At 35.1% G+C, this 21,360-nt stretch overlaps 1 protein-coding gene and 1 non-coding gene across 2 annotated transcripts; one reads left to right on the top strand and one right to left on the bottom strand.

Moving 5' to 3' along the window:
* Nucleotides 1-4,541: 4,541 nt before the first annotated feature.
* On the top strand, nt 4,542-4,623 carry TRNAS-GCU (transfer RNA serine (anticodon GCU)). Its single transcript has one exon. It is a non-coding gene; the product is annotated as a tRNA-Ser (tRNA).
* A 3,573-nt stretch (nt 4,624-8,196) lies between these two features.
* On the bottom strand, nt 8,197-17,500 carry LOC107812275 (ATP-dependent 6-phosphofructokinase 5, chloroplastic). The gene is made up of 13 exons (XM_016637335.2): nt 17,015-17,500; nt 15,981-16,071; nt 14,058-14,131; nt 13,292-13,403; nt 13,083-13,178; nt 12,788-12,889; nt 12,602-12,676; nt 12,047-12,187; nt 11,365-11,481; nt 11,173-11,277; nt 9,983-10,063; nt 8,916-9,044; nt 8,197-8,793 (listed from the first exon to the last, which is right to left on the bottom strand). Exons 1-13 carry the CDS (start codon nt 17,338-17,340, stop codon nt 8,626-8,628), a joined length of 1,617 nt encoding a protein of 538 aa, XP_016492821.1. The 5' UTR covers nt 17,341-17,500; the 3' UTR covers nt 8,197-8,625.
* Nucleotides 17,501-21,360: the final 3,860 nt, after the last annotated feature.

A 21,360-nucleotide genomic window follows, 5' to 3' on the forward strand; every position in this document is an offset into this window, starting at 1 on the left:
CTACAACACATGCTGCTCGCGGCCTACTCCAACTTCCAAACTTGCCAACAATACCGTCATTGCCTCAGCCAACAATGCCGCAGTTGCCTAAAATTCCAAACTTGCCAACAGCAGCCACATTGCCACCATTGCCAAGTGTTGCATCTTTGCCAACATTGCCTTCTCTGCCTACATTGCCCTCTGTACCAAAGATGACTCTACCACCAATGCCTACCAATATTCCTCTTCCCAACATGCCTTCACTTCCTACCATCCCTACGCTTTCACCTCCTCCATCCAACTAAGCTTGTGGCTTTGACATTTTAATTGTCTTAATTAATTTCCCTTTTCCATCGTCTTTCTTTTCTTTTTCTTTTTCCTTTTCATTTCAGTCTTTTGAGTGATTTTTACGATTATGTATCGTATCATTTGTACTTTTCTTGAGTGTTATGTACTGATTGTCTGATCAGTATGTTTTGAGGTTGATGTGAGATGTAGGCTTTCAACTTATTATCGTTTGTGTCTCTACTTATTAACGTCGTATTTGCGTCCACTCTGTTCATAATAAGCTCCTGTTGTGAACAAAGATTATAGGTTTTAAATAGACAAACGATCGGATTAAAATGGTTAAGTAAAAATAAGGATCATAACCCAATTTAATCAAAACTTTGCTGCAAAGTCAATTCTTGTAGTTAATATTGTGCAAGCTTTTGAGAGTGCAATAAATTAGATTAGGTGGAAGCTAATGAAATCAGACAAACATAGCAAAGTTTTTTAAATAAAAATAAAACCTGGCGTTCACGCTAAAATGAGGGCAATGCCATTAATTTTTGGTCAACCACTTGGGACATGCATCTACGTCAGAAAGTTCAAATAAGACCTTAATTCATAGGTTAATTTCATCGATAGCTATTCAACTTTTATTTTATATTAAGTTCGTTAAATATTAAGAGTATTTTAAGTGTCGAGCCTAACCTCGACAAAGTAGTGCCCAGGCTAAGGCGGGCCACCTACACTACAACCTGAATGCAGTATATAATAATGACAAAAAAGGGAATACTGAATAGAATTAAACAGCCAACTGAAAATAATAACCATAGCCTCAACAATAAAATAGTGTCGTCCAGAATTACCAATCTTTAATAATTCAGATAAAAATGCCGGAAAAACCAACACAGCTCAAGAAATAAAAACATATAGGTTGTTGCAGAGCGCAACCTGATCCCACCAGACAAAACAAAATACTCCCTTATTTCACTGTAACGATATCAACAACTGTAGATAATATATATATATATATATATATATATATATATATATATATATATATATATATATATATATATGTTGTGGCGTGCAACCTGATACCACCATATGTCAATATCAGCATCATAATTCACCCTTATTTCACCATGTCAATCCACCCTTATTCCTAGATGAAGCTTTCAACTCGAACCCTCGGAATGCATAAAACAATATCACAACTAAGAATCATACCCCAAACCAAATTAAATCAACTTATGAACATCAAGTTCTTCCAACTTACTTCGAACGCGCTGAAACATACTTAAACTACTCGGAATGACACCAAATTTTGCGTGCAAGTCTCAAATCACCATACAGAACTATTACCATGCTCGGAATCCCAAACGGACCTCGATAATACCAAAATCTACTTCAAACCAAATTTAAAGAACTTTAAAACCTTCAAGGTGCCAACTATCAATATTAAGCGTCGAAACGCTCTCGGGTCATCCAAAACCCGGTCTGAACATACGTCGAAATCCAAAATCATTATACGAAACTATTGAAACCGTCAAATCCCGGTTCCGAGGTCGTTTACTCAAAATGTTGATCAAAGTCAAAGTTGGTCTTTTTAAAAGCCAACTAAGGAACCAAGTGTTCCGATTTCAACCCGAACTTTTCTAAATCCCGGACTAACCATCCCCGCAAGTCATAAAAAAGTAAAAGTACATACGGAAAGTCTTATTTAGGGGACGAGGATCTAGACAGCAAAACGATCGGTCGGGTCGTTACATTACACTTGCAACTCCTCCATCCAACTGATTTTGCAGCTTCCAACATTTTCCTGTCTTATCCTATGGTCTCTGCCGTTTGATTTTTTTTTTTCCTTCCCTTTTTCTCTGTTGTTGTTGTTTTTATCTTTTGAGTGATTCTTAACGATATGTATCGTATCAGTTATGCTCTCTTGAGTGTTATACATTTATTATGCAGTAGCCTTTGTATTATTATTATTATTTTACTACTACTACTTATATATATTTATTTGATTTTTTACTTCTAATTTTATTTAATTTTAGTAATGATAATGAATGAGTTGAGCTTAAAGATAAGTGAGGATTCATTATATATCGTTGACCCCAACTTGTTTGGGATTGAGGCATAGTTATTGAAGTTGTTATATGAGTAAATGTTCAAATATGATATATTCGCCTTCAGTTTCAATTTTTACTACTTCCGAAAAGGTAAAGAACCCAAACATTTGCTTAATCTAATAGGAATAATTCTTTTAATGAGATCAATAGTACTACGTATTATTTTTTTAGCGATCCGTAACAAGCATGTTGTTTCTTCGGATCAGAGGACAAATTACACATGGAAATGTGTTAGGCTTCAAAGTATTGTTGAGCTGATTAGTTATTTGACCATTATTAGGCAAGCAAACATGTCCTAGGTAGTTGAAAAAAATCGCAAGGATCAATTGTCAATAAACTGTACTATAGGAGAAACTATAGGAAAATGAGAAACAGTAAACCAGTTAATTAACATTTCATTCTGCTGTCTTTTTTAAAAAAAATTATTTCGTGGTTTTGTTAGTCATGCTACTCGAGAGGAAAAAATATGAATTTCTTAGAATGTTCTATGTGTATTAACGCAGTTGCAAGATTACCATCCTATCAATGGTGCCAACCAATAGAGAATAAAAGGGCAGCCCGGTCCACTAACCTCCCGTTACGCGTGGGGTCCGGGAAAGTCCGGATCATAAGGGCGGATTGTACGCGATCTTAACTTACATTTCTACAAGAAGCTGTTTTCACATATAGAACCCGTGTGACCAATACGACAAGGGTCCCTTCCCAACCAATATAGAATATTAGTTTAAAACTATTGAAAAGATTTTACCAACTAGTGTTGTATCAAATGTCCACCAAATATAGTTGATCTAAATTTCATCTACGCATAACTACTTTCAGAAAACTTCTTGACTTAAAAGTAGTACAACATCTCACCAAATCGTCATAGTCCCCCAATAATTAACTTCCCCTATATATACCCTTTAGTACTAATGATCAAACTCAAATCAACTCAAAACACAACTTAACTTCCTTGGAAAACAAATCATCAATCTTGAGCAAAATAAACAATGGCTGCTTCCAGTTGCAACTGCTCAATCCTTTTCTTGATCATAGCATTATTGTCCTTATCAAGCATCACTACAACACATGCTGCTCGCGGCCTACTTCAACTTCCGAACTTGCCTACAATCCCATCATTGCCTCAGCCAACAATGCCACAATTGCCTACAATCCCAAATTTGCCAACAGCAGCCACATTGCCACCATTGCCAAGTGTTGCATCTTTTCCAACATTGCCATCTCTGCCTACATTGCCCTCTGTACCAAAGATGACTCTACCACCAATGCCTGCCAATATTCCTCTTCCCAACATGCCTTCACTTCCTACCATCCCTACACTTTCACCTCCTCCATCCAACTAAGCTTGTGGCTTTGACATTTTAATTGTCTAGTACTACTTGTTAATTTTACCCTTGTTTGGTCTATTGTTTCTTTTCGTTTAATTTCCAATGTTATTTGAGCTGATTGTGAAATTTGTCTGAGTGTTATGTTTTTATTGTGAAACAGCATTTGATGTAGTTCACTGTTGCTATTAATTTTTTCCGTCTAGTTCCTCTACTATTCTAAAGCAAAGTTTCTTTCTTTATTTTTCCGAAAAATGATGTCAATCTAAACTTATAGAGAGATGGAAATTAACAAGAGACGGAAATAAAAATTTAAAACAAAACAAAAAGTAAACTATATATGTACAATCCCTTTAACTTTATAAAATGTATTTGGACTTTAAATGGAGAAAGAGATACCTACTACTCACTCCGGTCCATTGGCCTTTTATTATGGTGTAGAATATTTAATTTTTTCAGATATCAAGAAGGAATTAACTTCTTCTTTTCAAAGTTGTCCTTGGAGTAAAGAGCCTATGAGTAGTTTGTTATATTTTCAATTAGCAAATTAAGGTTAATATGATCAATCTCATTGTTAATTAATGCTAAAAGATGAATTACTTAATATGTGTAAAAAGAGACAAAAAAATCGATTAAAGTGAATCGGAGAGAGTAGTTGATAATAGTATGTGTTTTATGTTGTATACTTTTTTTCCAGAAAGTGTTTAGCTTTTCAGAGATTTAATTGTAACTAGAACTTCAAGAACTTTCTACTTTTAATAGTTTAAATAGAGTAATAGTTCTTGTTGTCCGGATTATTGAGAAGGAATAATATTATTAGCCTTACAGCACAAATCAACAGGTCGCTTTGGCCGAGTGGTTAAGGCGTGTGCCTGCTAAGTACATGGGGTTTCCCCGCGAGAGTTCGAATCTCTCAGGCGACGAAGCTTTTTTTGATTCATATCACAATTTTAGCTACAGAGGAGTATTAACTATTAACTCAACCATTAATCTTTTCCGAAAGCCACGTGTGAATTCTGTTTCCTAATCTCTGAATTTAAAAGATCTGAAAATATATTTTTAGTCACAATCCACATGAAAACCAAAAGAGGAAAATTTGGACAGTTTTGCCCGAGCAACTAGCAGCTAAGCATGGTCATATGAATATCCCGTTTTAAAGCTGATTTCTTTGTCGATTCCTATGTATTTGGGTAGGGGTGTACAAAGAAAACCGATAAACCGCACCAAAACGATAATTCGAGTCAAACCGAAAAAAAAATCGATATGGTTTGGTTTGATTTGGTTTGGTATTGGAAAATAAAACCCGACCATAATTGGTTTGGTTTGGTTTTAACTAAAAAAATTCAAACCGAAACCAAACAAACCCGATGGTACATTTATATAATTTTTAAAAATATTTTATACATATAAATATGTATTGTAATGTAATTTATAAATATTTCTTAAACTTTTTCACAATTTTATCTTTTAACGTATTATTTCAAGTTTAGACTTAACATTCTTGAATGGTAAATAAATTTTATTGCCCATAAATGTAGTAACTCAACAACAGCAACGACCCAGTAAAATTCCACTAATGGGGTCTGGGGAGGGTAGTGTGTACGCAGACCTTACCCCTACCCCGAAGGAGTAGAGAGGCTATTTCCGAAAGACCCTCGGCTCAAAAAAAGACAAAATGACAAAATGACAAAAAAGAAACAATATTAGTATCACAACAACAATCATAGGATAAATAGGAACACCATGAAATCCAGAAGAAAGATGCAAAGCAAAGGGAGACAATATTAGTAAATATTAGTATCACCACAACAATCATAAGAAAAATAGGAACACCATGAAATCTAGAAGAAAGATGCAAAGCAAAAGCGATAGCTAGTAAATAGGACATGCACTAAAAAGCGAAATAGTAAGCCACAACATTGTCACTAGCTATCTTAGACAAAAACCCTACATGGCTAGACCCACAATGGTACGAAGTAAGGCACGACTCAACTACCTTCTAACCTACAACCCTAATGCTCGACCTCCACATCTTCCTATCAAGTGACATGTCCTCGAAAATCTGGAGCCTCGTCATATCCTGCCTGATCACCTATCCCCAATACTTCTTAGGTTGCCCTCTACCTCTTCTCGTGCCTTCCACAACCAGCTGTTCATACCTCCGTACCGAAGCATCTGGGCTTCTCCTCTGAACATGTCCGAACCATCTAAGCCTCGCTTCCCGCATCTTGTCATCAATGGGAGCCACATGCACCTTCTCCCGGATATCATCATTCCTAATCTTATCTATCCTAGTGTGCCCGCACATCCACCGTAACATCCTCATTTCTGTTACTTTCATCTTCTGGATATGTGAGTTCTTAACGGGCCAACACTCAGCCCCATACATCATGGCCGGTCTAACCACCGCTTTATAAAACTTACCTTTGAGTATCGGTGGCACTCTCTTGTCACACAGGACTCCAGATGCTAACCTCCACTTCATCCATCCTACCCCAATACGGTGTGTGACATCCTCGTCGATCTCCCTCCCCCTGGATAACCGAACCAAGGTACTTGAAGCTGCCTCTACTCGGGATGACCTGCGAATCAAGCCTCACATCCACGCCCTATTCCCCTGGCTCAGCGCTGAACTTACACTCCAGGTATTCCATCTTCGTCCTGCTCAGCTTGAAACCCTTAGACTCAAGAGCCTGTCTCCAAACCTCCAGTCTCTCGTTAACACCGGCTCGCGACTCATCAATCAGAACTATGTCATTGGCGAATAGCATGCACCATGGCACATCCCCTTGAATATGGTGTGTTAACGCGTCCATCACCAGTGCGAATAAGAACGGACTGAGCGCAGAACCTTGGTGTAACACCATTACAACCGGAAAATGCTCAGAGTCGCCTCCTACTGTCCTAACCCGAGTCTTAGCCCCATCATACATGTCCTTAATCGCCATAATGTATGGAACCGACATACCTTTTTCCCCCAGGCATCTTCAGAGAATTTCTCTAGGAACCTTATCATACGCTTTCTCTAGGTCAATAAACACCATGTGCAGATCCTTCTTCCTCTCTCTGTATAGTTCCACCAACCTTCTAACAAGGTGTATAGCTTCTGTAGTCGAACGACCCGGCATGAACCCGAACTGGTTGTCGGATACAGACACTGTCATCCTCACCCTCGCTTCAACCACCCTCTCCCACACTTTCATGGTATGACTCAGTAATTTGATACCCCTATAATTGTTACAACTCTGGATATCACCTTTGTTCTTATACAATGGAACCACCGTACTCCACCTCCACTCATCCGGCATCTTCTTCCCCTTAAAAATAATATTAAACAACCTAGTCAACCACTTCAAACCTGCTCTCCCCACACACTTCCAAAATTCCACCAGAATTTCGTCTGGCCCGGTCGCTCTGCCCCTAAAAATGTAATAACTCAAACAAAGTTAAATCAATACTAATGCTAACAAAAGAAATTCAATTCAATACTAGGAATGACGATAGTGTTGGATAATTATTTTAGTTTTACATTGGTTTATAATGAAAATGTATAACTTAGTTTATCTTTTTCTTTAGTGCTTAGTTATGTAATTAATATTCGTACTTATTAGCTATACTTATTTTAGCATGACCTATATAGTATTTTTAGATAATGTTAATTTTCATTATGGCTTATTAATTAGCAATATTTGTCTTATGTAATTTTATTATTTTATCAATGTTATTGAATATTTTAGTATAATGCTATAACTTATCTCATATTATTGTGTTAGTTTCTTGGAAAACACATTATATAGTTGTATTTTATAAGGACTTAAAGAAATATTTGGAGCACAAGTTACATATTTTATGCTATGAAGACTTTACCGGAAAAAAACCCAAAAAACCTGAGAAAACCCGAGATTGAAAAATCCGACTTTGTTGGTTTGATTTGGTTTATAAATTTAAAAACTCGACAATATTGTTTTGGTTTGATAATTGAAAAATCTGAACCAACCCGACCTATGTACACCCCTATATTTGAAGACAGAATATGCTATAGAACCTATTGTTAATTATGAGAACTTTTTATTTCACTAGGTCTTTGACATCCTTTGGTAATTTAACAGTTAATACTTTTTTATGGAAAAGTTGTTCAACGAAAGCAATGATAATTACCTACCTTAGTCATTGTCACTAAACAAATACTGGCGTTTGACCATTCTTAATCTCCTTAATGGTTATAAGTTCATTCTGCTATTCTCCTACCACTGCTACAAGCGGATGCAGCATAATCTGCATGCACTAAAAACCCCAAATAATCTGCATGCTACTAGAACTTCAATCAATATTCAAAGACCAATCTAAACTTAAGATAATCTTTGGGTGTAACAAATACTTGGCAAAAAATAATAAACTCATCGCTAGAAACAGGTAGACTCACATGATATTTCTTCAATATTTAAAGATATAACAATCACATTCAGAGGCCATTATATTTTTGAATGGACATCATACACATTTGAATTTGCTCATGTCATATATTATTAAAACAGTCCCATTGAAGTTCTGACTTACATATGAATGAATCTAAGTCCAACTGAATGACGATAACTTATGGTATACCTTAATTGGTCCAGGAGTAAGTCCAAATAGTACATAAGGGCTAGGTTAAGATTGAATTTCTTTAACCATAAGAGAAGCTTTACAGAATGTGAGGAACAAGTGAAAATGCTACTCCTAGTCTCTGACAAAGCTTCATTTATCAATATGCCCTTCTGAACTGGCATCAAATTATGTATGCCTAGCAAAAAATGGGGGAATCCTATTTTCCGTGTTATTTCTTAAATAAATGGAACCGGCAAAGCTCTAAAGCTTCTCAATTTGGCTCCCTGCTTCTCTATTTTACACTGCAATAGATTTCTGAAGTATAAATTGTCTCTTGATTAAAGAAAATCTGGCTGGCCTGTGGATGTCAAGCAACGATGCCACATGCGGCTGTTAGGATCCACAACCCTGGGTTTAGAGATGACTTCTGGAATTGGAAAGTAGACATAATGAGTATTGCATATACCCACTGTGATACCACTATATCCAGCAAATGCACCGTGAACCTGTCAAAACAAAAAGTGCATATGTTGAATTAATAAATGGTTGAATAATGTCTCAATCACAAAACATATAAGTCGGGAAGGGGAAGTTGAATTAATCATTAAGTGAGGCATGAGAGACTTACAGCATTTTGTCCAAGTACCGTGCACAGAATTCCATCTGAAGCATTAGCACGGCATGCACGGATCATGTAAGTAGGATCAATGTATTTCACATCGGATGTCTCTCCCATCTCCTTGAAGTACTTTTTAATCTGTCAGAGAGCAGGCAGATTATCATGAATTTCTCATAACTTGATAAAGAAGGATAACAAAGGGAGCCATGAGCCTTCATGTGCATGGAAATTTCTACTGACAGGTACGGTGCTTTAAGGATAAAAAAGATGAAGTGATTGATCAATCAATCAATCAACTACACCTTGCAAATTAGTTTGGGGATCGGTTATACGGAAGCTCTGTATTTATTAGCTCACTATTCTAGATAGCATTCAGTGGATTTATAATGATATTAGAACTATTTTTACACTAGCGGTCAACCTACCACAAACCACAATGTTCCTCCTGTATGCTTGGGACTAGTTATGCATTGCAAAGCTCATGTAGGCAGAGTTAAAAAGATAAAGTGATGATGACCACAAATTAGATATTAGGAGATAGCAGGTAAAAAATGACTGACAATGACCACATTTCAATTGAAAGAAGCTAGGACACCACTCATAGCAGTTTAATATGCAATTACTGGTCAATCTCAGATAAAATGATATTCAGGTAAGAATTTCTCTTTTAGAAATTCCAGAACAAAAGTTTCAAGATTCTTATGTGCAATACATGAGATCACGTAAGAAATTGTAACACTATGAGTTAAATCCAGCAAAGGGCTCTTTTAGAACTCCACTAAAATTGATTCATCTGAAAGACGGCCTTTAGGAACAGATGCACGAAGAAAAAAAAATTGGAAGATTACCAAAGCTATGTTAGATAGAGCCCCACATGGCTTGTGCTCATATTGGACAAAGATGCCAAGTAGAACTTACAAGTGATTTGGTGAAGTAACTTGAACTTCTTTAATGAAGAAGACGAATAAAGAATGAAATCCTCAGAATGACAAAGGATGTATAGGCCAACATGCATGTGAATAGCTAAGGGGTATCTAGCAAAAATCCCCCAATGGTAAAGCTGGCCAGCCACTAACCTCTTGTTGCAAATAAACACCAATGTCTCCAAGTACAGCATTTCCAGATGCATCTTTTGCATTGGTTTTCTCGAGGAAATCCTGCAATGAAGGTTGGGCCAGATGCAGTTAAGTGTTATAAAAAATCAGAAATTGATCCATCTGTTTTTATTGCTATAGTTTGCATTACGATTAAGTAACCAAAAACTGTAAAAATCTAAGTGACCTTTGAGCTTTGTCTAGTATAGTGACAAACATTGAACTGAAAGAAAAGTTAACCAAAAAAAAACTATCTAATATAAATAAAAAAGCAAAGGGGATGAAATTTATGGGCAACGATAATAACTACTACCTCCGTTCCAATTTATGTGAACCTATTTACTTTTTGGTCCGTTCCAAAAAGAATGACCCCTTTCTAAATTTGGAAACAATTTTGCTTAAATTTACAATTTTACCCTTAATGAAAAGCTTTTGTAACCACACAAATACTCTGGGGCCCTTTTTGAATTGTTTAGAACCACAAATTCTAAAAGTCGTTCATTTTTTCTTAAACTCCATGCCCAGTCAAACAGATTCACATAAATTGGAACGGAGGGAGTACTACTTAATATTGAGTTCTTAACTAAAATAGTCCCTTAGGTTAGGCGGTAGGTCAATATTTGTCCCTATTTTGTTACCTTGAGCACAAAAGATCCGTTTAAGTTTGCTAAACCTCAGCATTTTTCATTCAAGTGAAGAAAATGCAAATGGATTCCTCCAAAACAAATGGATTGCACTAGAGAGTGCGTGATCATAGTAAAAGGACAACCATACTGAGGTCTTTTTCCAGAAGATTAGATGAAGCTTTGGAGTCCGTAACTATAACACACAGATTGTGGAGAGTGTCAAGATGGTAGGCAGAAGTTAAGGAAAAAAGGGAAGCAGCGATTGAAGTAATATTGATGCGCAATTTACTGTTGTGACGCGCTTTGACTATAGTTGTGATGCTTTGCACGTGCAAGTTTCGCTAGTTTTACAGAGATTGCTTTCAGTTTCTGTTAGTTGGACCAAAAGTCTCATGTTTAGAAAGCTTAAAGGACCATATGTGCTCATCGTAATATAATAGAGATAAAAATAAACATATCCCAAGCCTAAGGGACTTTTTCAGTTAAAAAAAACTCGTTTGATGTTACATCCAAATGCAGCACAAGCATGATTATGATGGAACTAACCTGCCCAGCTCCCTCTGCTGCACAAACCACAGCTGATCCCTTAGTCTCGAGCAGATATTTTAGATGCCTCAGTACACCGTGTGGGCCATGCAGATTAAAAGGCACCTGAGATATGAAATAAGATATGATCTTACTGAGAAACTCAAGAAAAGCATTGCACAATATCCAATAGATATAAGGCAAACTACAAACCTCTGGAATCAAGCATATGTCTATTTGTCCACTAGCTAGGGATGCTTGCATAGCTATAAACCCACTACTACGGCCCATCAACTTCACAATTCCAATACCACGGTACGCACTATGTGCCTGCAAAAGAGCAAAAGAGCAAAAAAGAAACTTCATCTCAAGCAGATTACATGGAAGAAATAAGATGCATAACTGTAATTGAGGAAAAAGTAAATGAGCACTTTTCTTCTTGGAATCAGTCCTTAACATGAGATAACTTAGGAAGATGTTTAGATGCAAAATTCAATTACTTGAGAAAACAAACTCGAAATCCACAAATCTGGGGAAAAAATAGACACTGATCACTAGGAATTTCCCAAAACTAAAAAGACGGAGGATTCTGTCAAACAAAGTAGTTCTTGCAAGATTTGGCAATACATGATGACTATGTCTTGAACTTGTAGAAAATCAAGAAAATGTAACTTCACTGAGACATTCATAGAAGAGAACTTGATCAGATCATTGGAATTCCTTCTCAAAAAGAGATTTGTCAATTGAATTAGGTTAGAGGAGGTCCGACAAATTGAAGGGAAAAAAGCATAGGACAAGATGGGGCCAGGTGAAGGTCATTTAATAAAAGTAGAAGGTTCATCCTATCATGGAAGTAAGGGATGCATGAAAGTATAGTAGATCATAACGTAGTAACCTCAATGTAAGCAGAATTAATGGCTCTCTGCGCTTCTTCAACAGCAGTATCAAAACCAAATGTCTTATCCATAAGCATAATATCGTTGTCTATAGTTTTTGGCACACCAACTACAGCCACCTTCATACGTCTTTTACGGCACTGTACATCCAGTAGACAAAATCAAATTAGAGTTTCTAACAATAGTAAGTGGACCTAATGTTATTAACCATTCAATAAGCAAGGACATAGGGAGAAACTATTCAATTATTACATATCCTTGGTCATCTGAAACAATTTCTCTCTTTAATTTCAAGGAAAAAACTTTAAATTTGAGGCATAAGTTTCTATGTAAGAAGGACTTTAAAAACAATTCTATGGAAGAGGGACCATTCACTCTACTTTTCTAATAAGGACACTAGAGAGAATCACTTATTCTCGAAATATTCACTTCTCTCTACAGTCTCCAATTACACACTATACTGATCAAACTTCAAATAATCAGAGAATATTAATTGACATGCATATTGGTCTAAATGAGCACCCTATATGAATATAGAGGCCACGCATAGCAACCTCGTCATGGATTGCATTTGCACCAGCATGTGTGCCATTTCCACCCAGCACAAAGAGCATGTTGATTCCTCTTTCCTGACAATAGTAAAAGAAGTGAATCTTAGATAAACCCTAGCAAATTCATCTCTAAAGCAACAATTCAAGCAAACTATATGTTTTTTGTATAAGAGAAAATCAGTTAAGCACCTGGATGCTGTCCACAATGTCACTAACTTTAGGTCCTCCACGTGATACTCCCAGCAAGCTTCCCCCGGAAAGATGGATATTTTGCACCACTTTCCTGGATAACTAAGAACAAAGCAGGCGACAAAATCAGTAAAACGCCTAATCTCATTAAAGAGAAATTTATCGAGCGGAGAATAACACCTCATCAGTAATGACGGTTTGGAGATTAAAGTTACGCTTTTGCACTTAATCCCGAATAACAGCACTTAAATTTTAAGGAGCATTTGGGCAGTGAAGAAGAGTTAAAGTAACTTACTGGCATTTCGGCTAAATCTTTTTCTGAAAACCCACGATATCCAAAAGGAATTCCCACAATTTTCTTCACTCCATATATCTCAAGGGTGATAACTATCTACGTCCAATGAAAACAAAGAGAGGATGAAGAACAACATAAGTGCAGCAGCAATCAACTACATCCCTGAGAAATCAAAGAACCAAAACCAAACAATAATAAAATGCTAATACCTGTCGAATAACATCATTAAGCCCAGGGCAAAGTCCACCACAAGTTACAATTGCTGCTTTCACCTCTTCTGGCTTGAAATATATTTTCTCTCGAGGACCAGCACGGTGAACCCTGAAAATAATTGGTGCCAAAAATCATGGTATATGTTAAAGTCTTACCAGTTTTAAAACAAGAATGATGCTTGGCAAAAAATTATCGGATTTAAATGCCACAACCCAAGCCCATGGCATGCATTATCCGCTTTGGCCCAACAAACCTCACGGATTTGTTCCTCGGCATGCAACATATATATATCTCGTAGTAATATTTAGTTATTAGAGGTTTACATATCATTTGGAAGAACCCTTTTTTTCTATTATTTCATTTGAAGAACTCTTTTAGCATCTCATGTCTCAACTATCTAGTTTCATTTCTATAAACTATGAGAAAGGAAATCTCGAAGTTAGAAGATGGCAAGGAAATGGATAGTGCCAATTTGGGTGTTGAACTGTTTGGAAGGTGGAAAAGTCAACATTGATGGAGGACTTCAATTTGTGACAATTGGGAGCAGGAGCTCATAGATGGAGAAAGATAAATTAGTAATCCAGAACCATTTTTTCAATCTATAGGCATGCCATTGCACTATGGAAGACTTATGCCTGAGTAGAAGAGGGTGAGAGTGATTAAAACGATAATAGTAAAAAATTAAGTTTGTATCATTTCCTCAACAGGTATATAATTGTATCCATGTAACTCTTTAATGTAGAAAATTCTAAAGAAGTTTACCATTGCTCTACCCATGAACAATTGGAATCAATGCACTCAGCACCAGCAGATGTTGGGGACGAATAATTAATTACCTGAAATGAAAATAGTTTAATTGGAGTCGACTAGAATTAAATAATATGAGTGGACTTGGAGGAAATGGAACCAAAAAAACAAGAAACAACAACCATTTAATTCTTCATCAGCAGACAATAAAAACAAATAGCTTACTTCTCAACTCAGTGTTTTGGATAGCGTGCGGCGACAAATAGCGACGAGGGCCCGCTTCACTGAGGCGAGAGGCGCGCAGCGAAGCGCTCGCCTTTTTGATGTGAAGCGACAATTTATACAAAAACATAAAATATTATATACATATAACTAAAACTCAATAACAATAATATATTAATAAGAAGAAAAACAGAGCAAAAAAAAAAGGCTACTGCCTCTGGAAAACAGCAAAGAAAGAAGAAGAAACTAACAGCAAAGAAAGAAGAAGAAAAACAGAGCAAAAAAAAGGCTACTGCCTCTGGAAATCAGCAAAGAAAGAAGAAGAAAAATGAAGAAAGAAAGAAGAAAGAGCTGATCATTGAATGATTGAAGAAAGAAGAAAGAAGAAGAAAAAGAAAAAAGAAGAAGAAGTCGCTGCTGAAATAGAGGAAGAAGAAAGTAGAAGAAAAAAGGAGAAGAAGAAGAAAAGAAAAGAAAGTAACATACCTGGTGATGATGGCTGATGATGGAAGAAGAAGAAGAAGAAGATCGAAGGTCGCTGAAGGAGAAGAAGAAGGTCGCTGCTCGTCGCTGAAGGAGAAAAGTGAAACCCAAGCCCTAATTTTGTGTTTTAATATTAATGCTGCCTTTTCTTCCGTTTTATTCAAAAAGCGACGCCTCGCAGCACCTCTCGCTACACATGCAGAGGCGCTCGCCTTTTCTTCCTCGCAACGCAACAGACCAAAATAGCGATGCTGTCTCGCCTCGCGTCGCTACACGCTATTAGCGCTGTAGCGCTCGCTATTTACGACACTGTCTCAACTACTTTTCCCATTTGAAAGATTAGTCCTATTACACTTCCCGGGAGTCGAACCAACTTTTGACTAACATATTCAAATATATATTTTAACCATTTTGTATGGGAAAGGTTGCAACTTTAGTTTTTATCAAGTAGTATCTCAATTATCAAAATAGACGAATTAATCTAAATTGATCCTCGAGATGCAGGAGGCTTATCTATTTTGGAACACTGAGATAGTATCATCTTCTGTGCATCGGGCTGCCTTTTTTTGTGTGTGGGAGATAGTATCATCTTCAGCAAGGAATGTACTTCTAGCTCTTATTAACGGAATAAAATAAGATACTTGTGACTTAAAAACTGGAGTGTTTAGCTTTTTGAACTGCCTACCTACTTTCCATCAAAATGATCCACATGAGACATGCAGGTGTATTTGCCAGGTCAAGTAAGAAATCACTATAGAACACTTGATATAGAAGAGCATCAAATAAGTAAAAACAGTCATCCTCAACTGTAGGAAGAGGTAAATAGCAGCTACTAAGATAGATATTAGTGCCTGACCATTTCATTTATCCATCTATGTCAAGGGAGAACAAGGAATCATAGTACCAGAGCAAATTACTAGAAGATTATATCTGTTCTCTGTACCATGTGGAAAACTACATCAATACGAGCCAGAGCTTTTCCACATTTGAATTAAAGACAATAACCAAGTAGCTGGAGATCAGTGCTGAGAAGTAGATATACCACACAATTATCAACTTTAAATTTAGATTACATGGTTTTTGACCTAAAGTCCATTACCGGAAAACATAAGGGAGTGATAACCAATGTTACATTCACTAACTTAAGGGTAGGTAACCTACACCCATAAGTAAATGGTATGGGTAAACTGAATTCGATTGGTGAAAATCTATGCAAAATAAGTAGGGACTTACTTTAAGCAGTACTCTGTCATTATTATTAATGTAACCATGCCATTTTTCATCTGAAGGGTAACCTTCTGCAAACTCCTCAGATACTGGAGTCCTGTAACAGGAATGATGCACTAAAGTTAGTAAAATTAGTCCTTAAGCAAATTTTCTGCCCGAAATCTTCATTATTATTAAGCAAATGTATCTCTTTCCATTTATTTACCAGACCACCTGGCCAAGTGCATTACAACAAATTTTGCAAGAAAAACTTGCAATACTAAAATTTGGATAAGTGATAAAGCCAGATATAGCCTACTGAATGTTGCAACACTAGAGCTACATAGAGAAAGGTAACTAATACTACAAGTCTACAGCACAGCAGAATAATCAAATTTGAACTGAATACTCATCTATTCAATTCATATGATACTCGTTCTATACTAGGAGGTTGCAAAGAGTTTGACACCAGTACAGTTACATATAACTTTCATAACTTTCAAGAATCCAAAATCATTAATTTTTTTAAAAGTATAAACCTTGATATGATATTTTCTTTATCAAACCAAATTTCGATTTACTATTTTCTTTCCCAATTGAATAACGGCATCTCTTCCTTTCTTTCCAAAAAATCTTGCTGCAGCTGGTCAAATTAAAATATTAAAGTTCATGTAATATCCACACAAAAAAAGTAGTACCCCTCCATCACAATTTATGTGGCGGTGTTTGACCAAATCGAAGTTTAAAGGAATAAAAAAGACTTTGAAACTTGTAGTCTAAAATCAATACATTTGTATGACTATAGATGATCGGTAAAATGGAAAATTAAGGTTTAATTGTTTCTACATATAAAAAGTTGTCATTCTTTTTGCAACAGACTACCTTAAGAGAAAGAATGTCACATTATATCAAATTTAAATTCCTAATAGTACCTATAACTTTTCAATAATAACTCTAAACGTTTCATGCTACTTCCAATTCAACCAGAAATTTTTTCACATAAAACAAGAAAAATACAATAAAATTCAAACAAAAAAAAAATGTTCTTTACAAAATTATACCTCATTTTAAGACAAAAAGTGGAAGGATACTCAACGGCGTCAGGAAATACATCAGTAATATGAGGAATATTAAAACGAGCCTCAAATTCTCTCTGATACTTCAACTTCCAATTAGGATCACTAAAATCGATGCCGCCGCCGCCGCCGGCAGCATTTTCGGAGGCTCCGTTTTTAGCTTGCACTCGAATTCTCAATCTCCGGCTAACTCTGCTCGGATTCCGTACAGTTCTTAACCTAACGGAACTTAAAAAGAGATCGTGATCGCTGTGAGTAGTCGTATACCGTAGAATCGCTTTCTGTCCGATCGCCGGCGAAAGCGACTCCATGTGAAACTCTGTTTGTGTGTGTGTGTGACAACTGCGTGTGTCTATATATAGGTGGAAGATACAGAGATCGGAGAGTGACGGAGAAAGAGAGAAGAGAAAAACAAAAACAGTAGAGAATTATTTAGTAGCCAGCCTGCGAATAAGAGCAAGCAATGATCACTTTTTTGATTTGTTTTTTGGGGCTTTGACCTTTTTATTGTTTGCTTTATGGGTTTTAGTTTTTTCAACAGTCCGTCCAAAGTGAATCTTTAATAAGTAGATTTAGTGGGCGTTTGGACATGAGAATTGTAAAATTTCAAAAAAAATAAAATAAAAAATTAAGTGAAAATGTTATTTGAAAATTAGAGTTGTGTTTGAACATGAATATAATTTTGGGTTGTTTTTAAAGTTTTGTGAGTGATCTGAGTAAAAATTTTGAAAAATAGCTTTTTAGAATTTTTCAAAATTCACTTTCAAGAGAAAATTAAAAACTTTATGGCGAAACACTAATTTTGAAAAAAAAAAAAAAACGAAAAAAGTTAGAGAAAATTCTTATGTCCAAACGGGGTCTAAAAGGTATATAGTGGTACTTTACTACTCTAATTTTCAGTTGATGGAGAAAGATTCCTCAACTTTCAAATATTGCTCATGAGACCTCTAAACTTTACATTAAGGACAAAAGAGTCCGTTATTTTCATGGACTAGTTAGGTAAAGATTATGCTTTAGGTATTGTTCTACTATTAGTCTATTAAACAGTAATATTAGTGTAAGAATTGTTATACACTAAAAAATATTATGTGGAATGTTATAAGGTTAATAATAAACAAAAATTATATGTTGTTATTATGTATATTCTTAATCCTTTTTATACATCTCATATAAAATAATAGATGAATCCTCATATAAGTTATATTATGTATTAGTTGAGAGTATAACACTATTATCAATATGTGGCTAATTCGAAAGCTAAATTTTATATTATATTCGAAATATCAATGGTATTGCTCAACGTACCAGCATTAACTTTTCATTAGTACAATAGGACAAAACTTCATTTCTATATCTTTAACTAGAATTATCATTGGAAAAAAACGTATTTAAGTCATAAAATTAAACTTTTATTATTAAAAGTTTTTCTATTACAACATAAAAGAACATATCCAACAATTTTATATACTCAATTTTCTTTTCTAATTTTTGCATTCGTCAACTTAATTTTATTTTGATGAGAAACATGAGGGGACAATACCGCAAACTAGGGTGTTCAAACCGAACCGAAAAATCGTCCGAAACCGAAAAGTCAAACTAAACGTACTATAAAACCCGATTAGGTTTGGTATTGAGTAAAAAGAAAAACTGAACCAAACCAATATATTATAAATAAATAACTTTAGTATATACTTTTAAGACTTTATATAAAATTTTCCTTAAAAATGTCTAAAAATATTTCGGGATTATCTCATGGGATGTATATTTAATAAAACTATGAAGTACATCCATTCTTTATTTACTTTAAATAATTGGTTGTATCATCACTTTCTTATCCAATCTATACTATATTAAAAGCACGAATACGCTTAACGAAATGCCATTCGCCTTTTTTATCCTTTAAAAATATATTTCACATAGGATAAAATAGTCCTTTTTTTTAATATTTAGACATAATCATTTAATTATTTTCCTAATATCTAAAATTTCGAAATCAACTAAATTTTATATATTAAATTCTTCCTTATTAAACTAAGAGTACGTAATATAGCAGATTTTGCTTCCTTCATCAAGGGACTTCCACTATTGAAATTTCCATTTGGACCTTTTTTTCTCTCCCTCAACTCTATTCTTTTACGATGTATTTATATAAATTTATCTTCATTGTTTGATTTTTGTTTGAGTATTTTTTTTTAAATCTATAATCAAGATTAGTTGCATCTAATTCAGTTTCACGTGTCTTCGGTATCATTCTTCATGCGTCCTATTTTAATCCTACAAGAGAGGATGAAGTGCCGGACAACATTAGTTTTGAGGTAAAGAATCTAGGATAGTTTTGAGGTAAAGAATCTATGTATGTTCTACCAATAAAAGTTCAAACATATTTCATTATTTTAGATATAATATTTATTTTTTTCTTTCAAATATTATTCTTGCACTTTTTGACAATTGTTTCCAATATAAAGAGAGCATTGTTATATATTTAAATATTCTTTTACTTGAAAAGTTTTTTTTAATTCCTAAAGTTTCTTAAGATTGGGAAATAATAGGAGAGTACTACTTTTCTAGATAAATTAAGGATGAAATTTTAGCAAACATGAGCAATCTTCATAAATATTATTGGCTGGATTTTCAAGAAAAAAAAAAGGAGATGACAATTTAAACAGTTAAACAATTAGTTATGGTGTTTGGATTTTAAAATAATTAATCATTAAATTTCTAAAATTTAAAAAAAGATAATTCCTACCAAAAATAATAAAAAATTTACGGGTACAACATTCTCTTAATTGTCTCACACAAAATAGTGTTTGACATTTCATGTCATTGGAGTTTGCATTATTGCACTATGTGAATTTTGAAAAATAATGAATCGTGGCTGACTCAAATAGTTCCCTTTTGTCACATATGGAATCACAAAAACCTGAGATTCCAATCTCATCTTTTGTTAGGTTCGTCCTTTTATTCCAAAGCCCCCATTCTCCTACTTTTAATGAGTTTACTTCTACACACTAATAATAGTGTATAACAATTAACATTTTCTTGGGCTACAGTGTATAAATGATCGGATGGATCAAGGGCGAACACTTATCGTTTATAATATAGATTATCAGGGTATTATTTAATTTTTTTCAGTCCCTTGCTTCAGATGTAGAAGCATTTAAATCGAAAAATTGGTGCTCAATTGAACTGATGCACTCCACTTATGAACATGAAAAACTTAAACGATTGAAGCAGGTTGTTGACCACAGAATAAAGGTGTATTACTATCATTTTTAGTCCGTGTCAGAAACTATTTATATTTGGTAGCCGAAAAAGTATATAAAATTTGCATATAACATACAAAATGTATATATATATATATATATACAAAAAATAAATTGCTATTATTTTTCAAGTGGCTATACAGTGTCATTTTTCCCAGCGGATACTCACTGTAAAGGGTACTAACCCTAGCATCTTTTTTATATATTCGGTAGAATAATTTCTTAGGTATAATATTGTAGTACTTCCAAGGATCGGGTCAATCAAAACTTTAGATGGACATTATTTTAAAGTAAAAGATTTACAACTTTCTGTGGATGAGCAATTTCTTTCTAGAAAATCTAAAGCAAAAGCTAAAACTTTTTAGTATTAATTTATGAAAGAGTTTTAGCATATTTCTTCCATTAAAAGGCACTTTGTCACAAACTTTTCAAGATAGTTTTCTTCACATATGCAATTATGAACTTTCTTCCTGTTTCAGAAGGGAAACTTTTCACTTTCACACTTTGCCCGTGGAACTTTCCTCTATTGCCCCTGATTTCAAGTTGAGCAGGGTTTTCCTGTCCCTACTGAATTATAAAAGAGGTAAAATTGTTTCTTCAAAACTTGAAGAGCTTTTTTAAAATTACTTTTTAAGTTAAAATATTATCAAAGCACACCTTATATACTCAAGCAGAAAATCGAGTAATGCGACATTAAGAGATATCTTTCACAATAAGGAGATTTGTATACGGTCGAAATAGATTTCAGCCTTCTTACGTTCGATCGAGTTCGAATGATAAGCAACCGGAGTGGGATTTTGGGATGAGTTCCGAAGACAGTACAAACGAGCCTCGAGTTTCAAAGACTAATCGAGGAATCGGCTCGATGCTATTATCGAGCCCATGACCAAATCGATCCGCAAGGCAACGTGAGGGTGGTCGAAAATGCGCTACATCCCGAAGGTCGAACTCAAGCCAAAGCCGAGGGCTCGACCCAATAACGAGTTCAAGCCAGTATCGAGCTCGCAGGCAAGAGCCGTTACAACCGCACTAAGGGAGAAAATCTTGGCGGGAATCAAGGAAGAGACA

Source organism: Nicotiana tabacum, chromosome 23 (assembly GCF_000715075.1).
Source record: "Nicotiana tabacum cultivar K326 chromosome 23, ASM71507v2, whole genome shotgun sequence".
NCBI classification, from domain to species: domain Eukaryota; kingdom Viridiplantae; phylum Streptophyta; class Magnoliopsida; order Solanales; family Solanaceae; genus Nicotiana; species Nicotiana tabacum.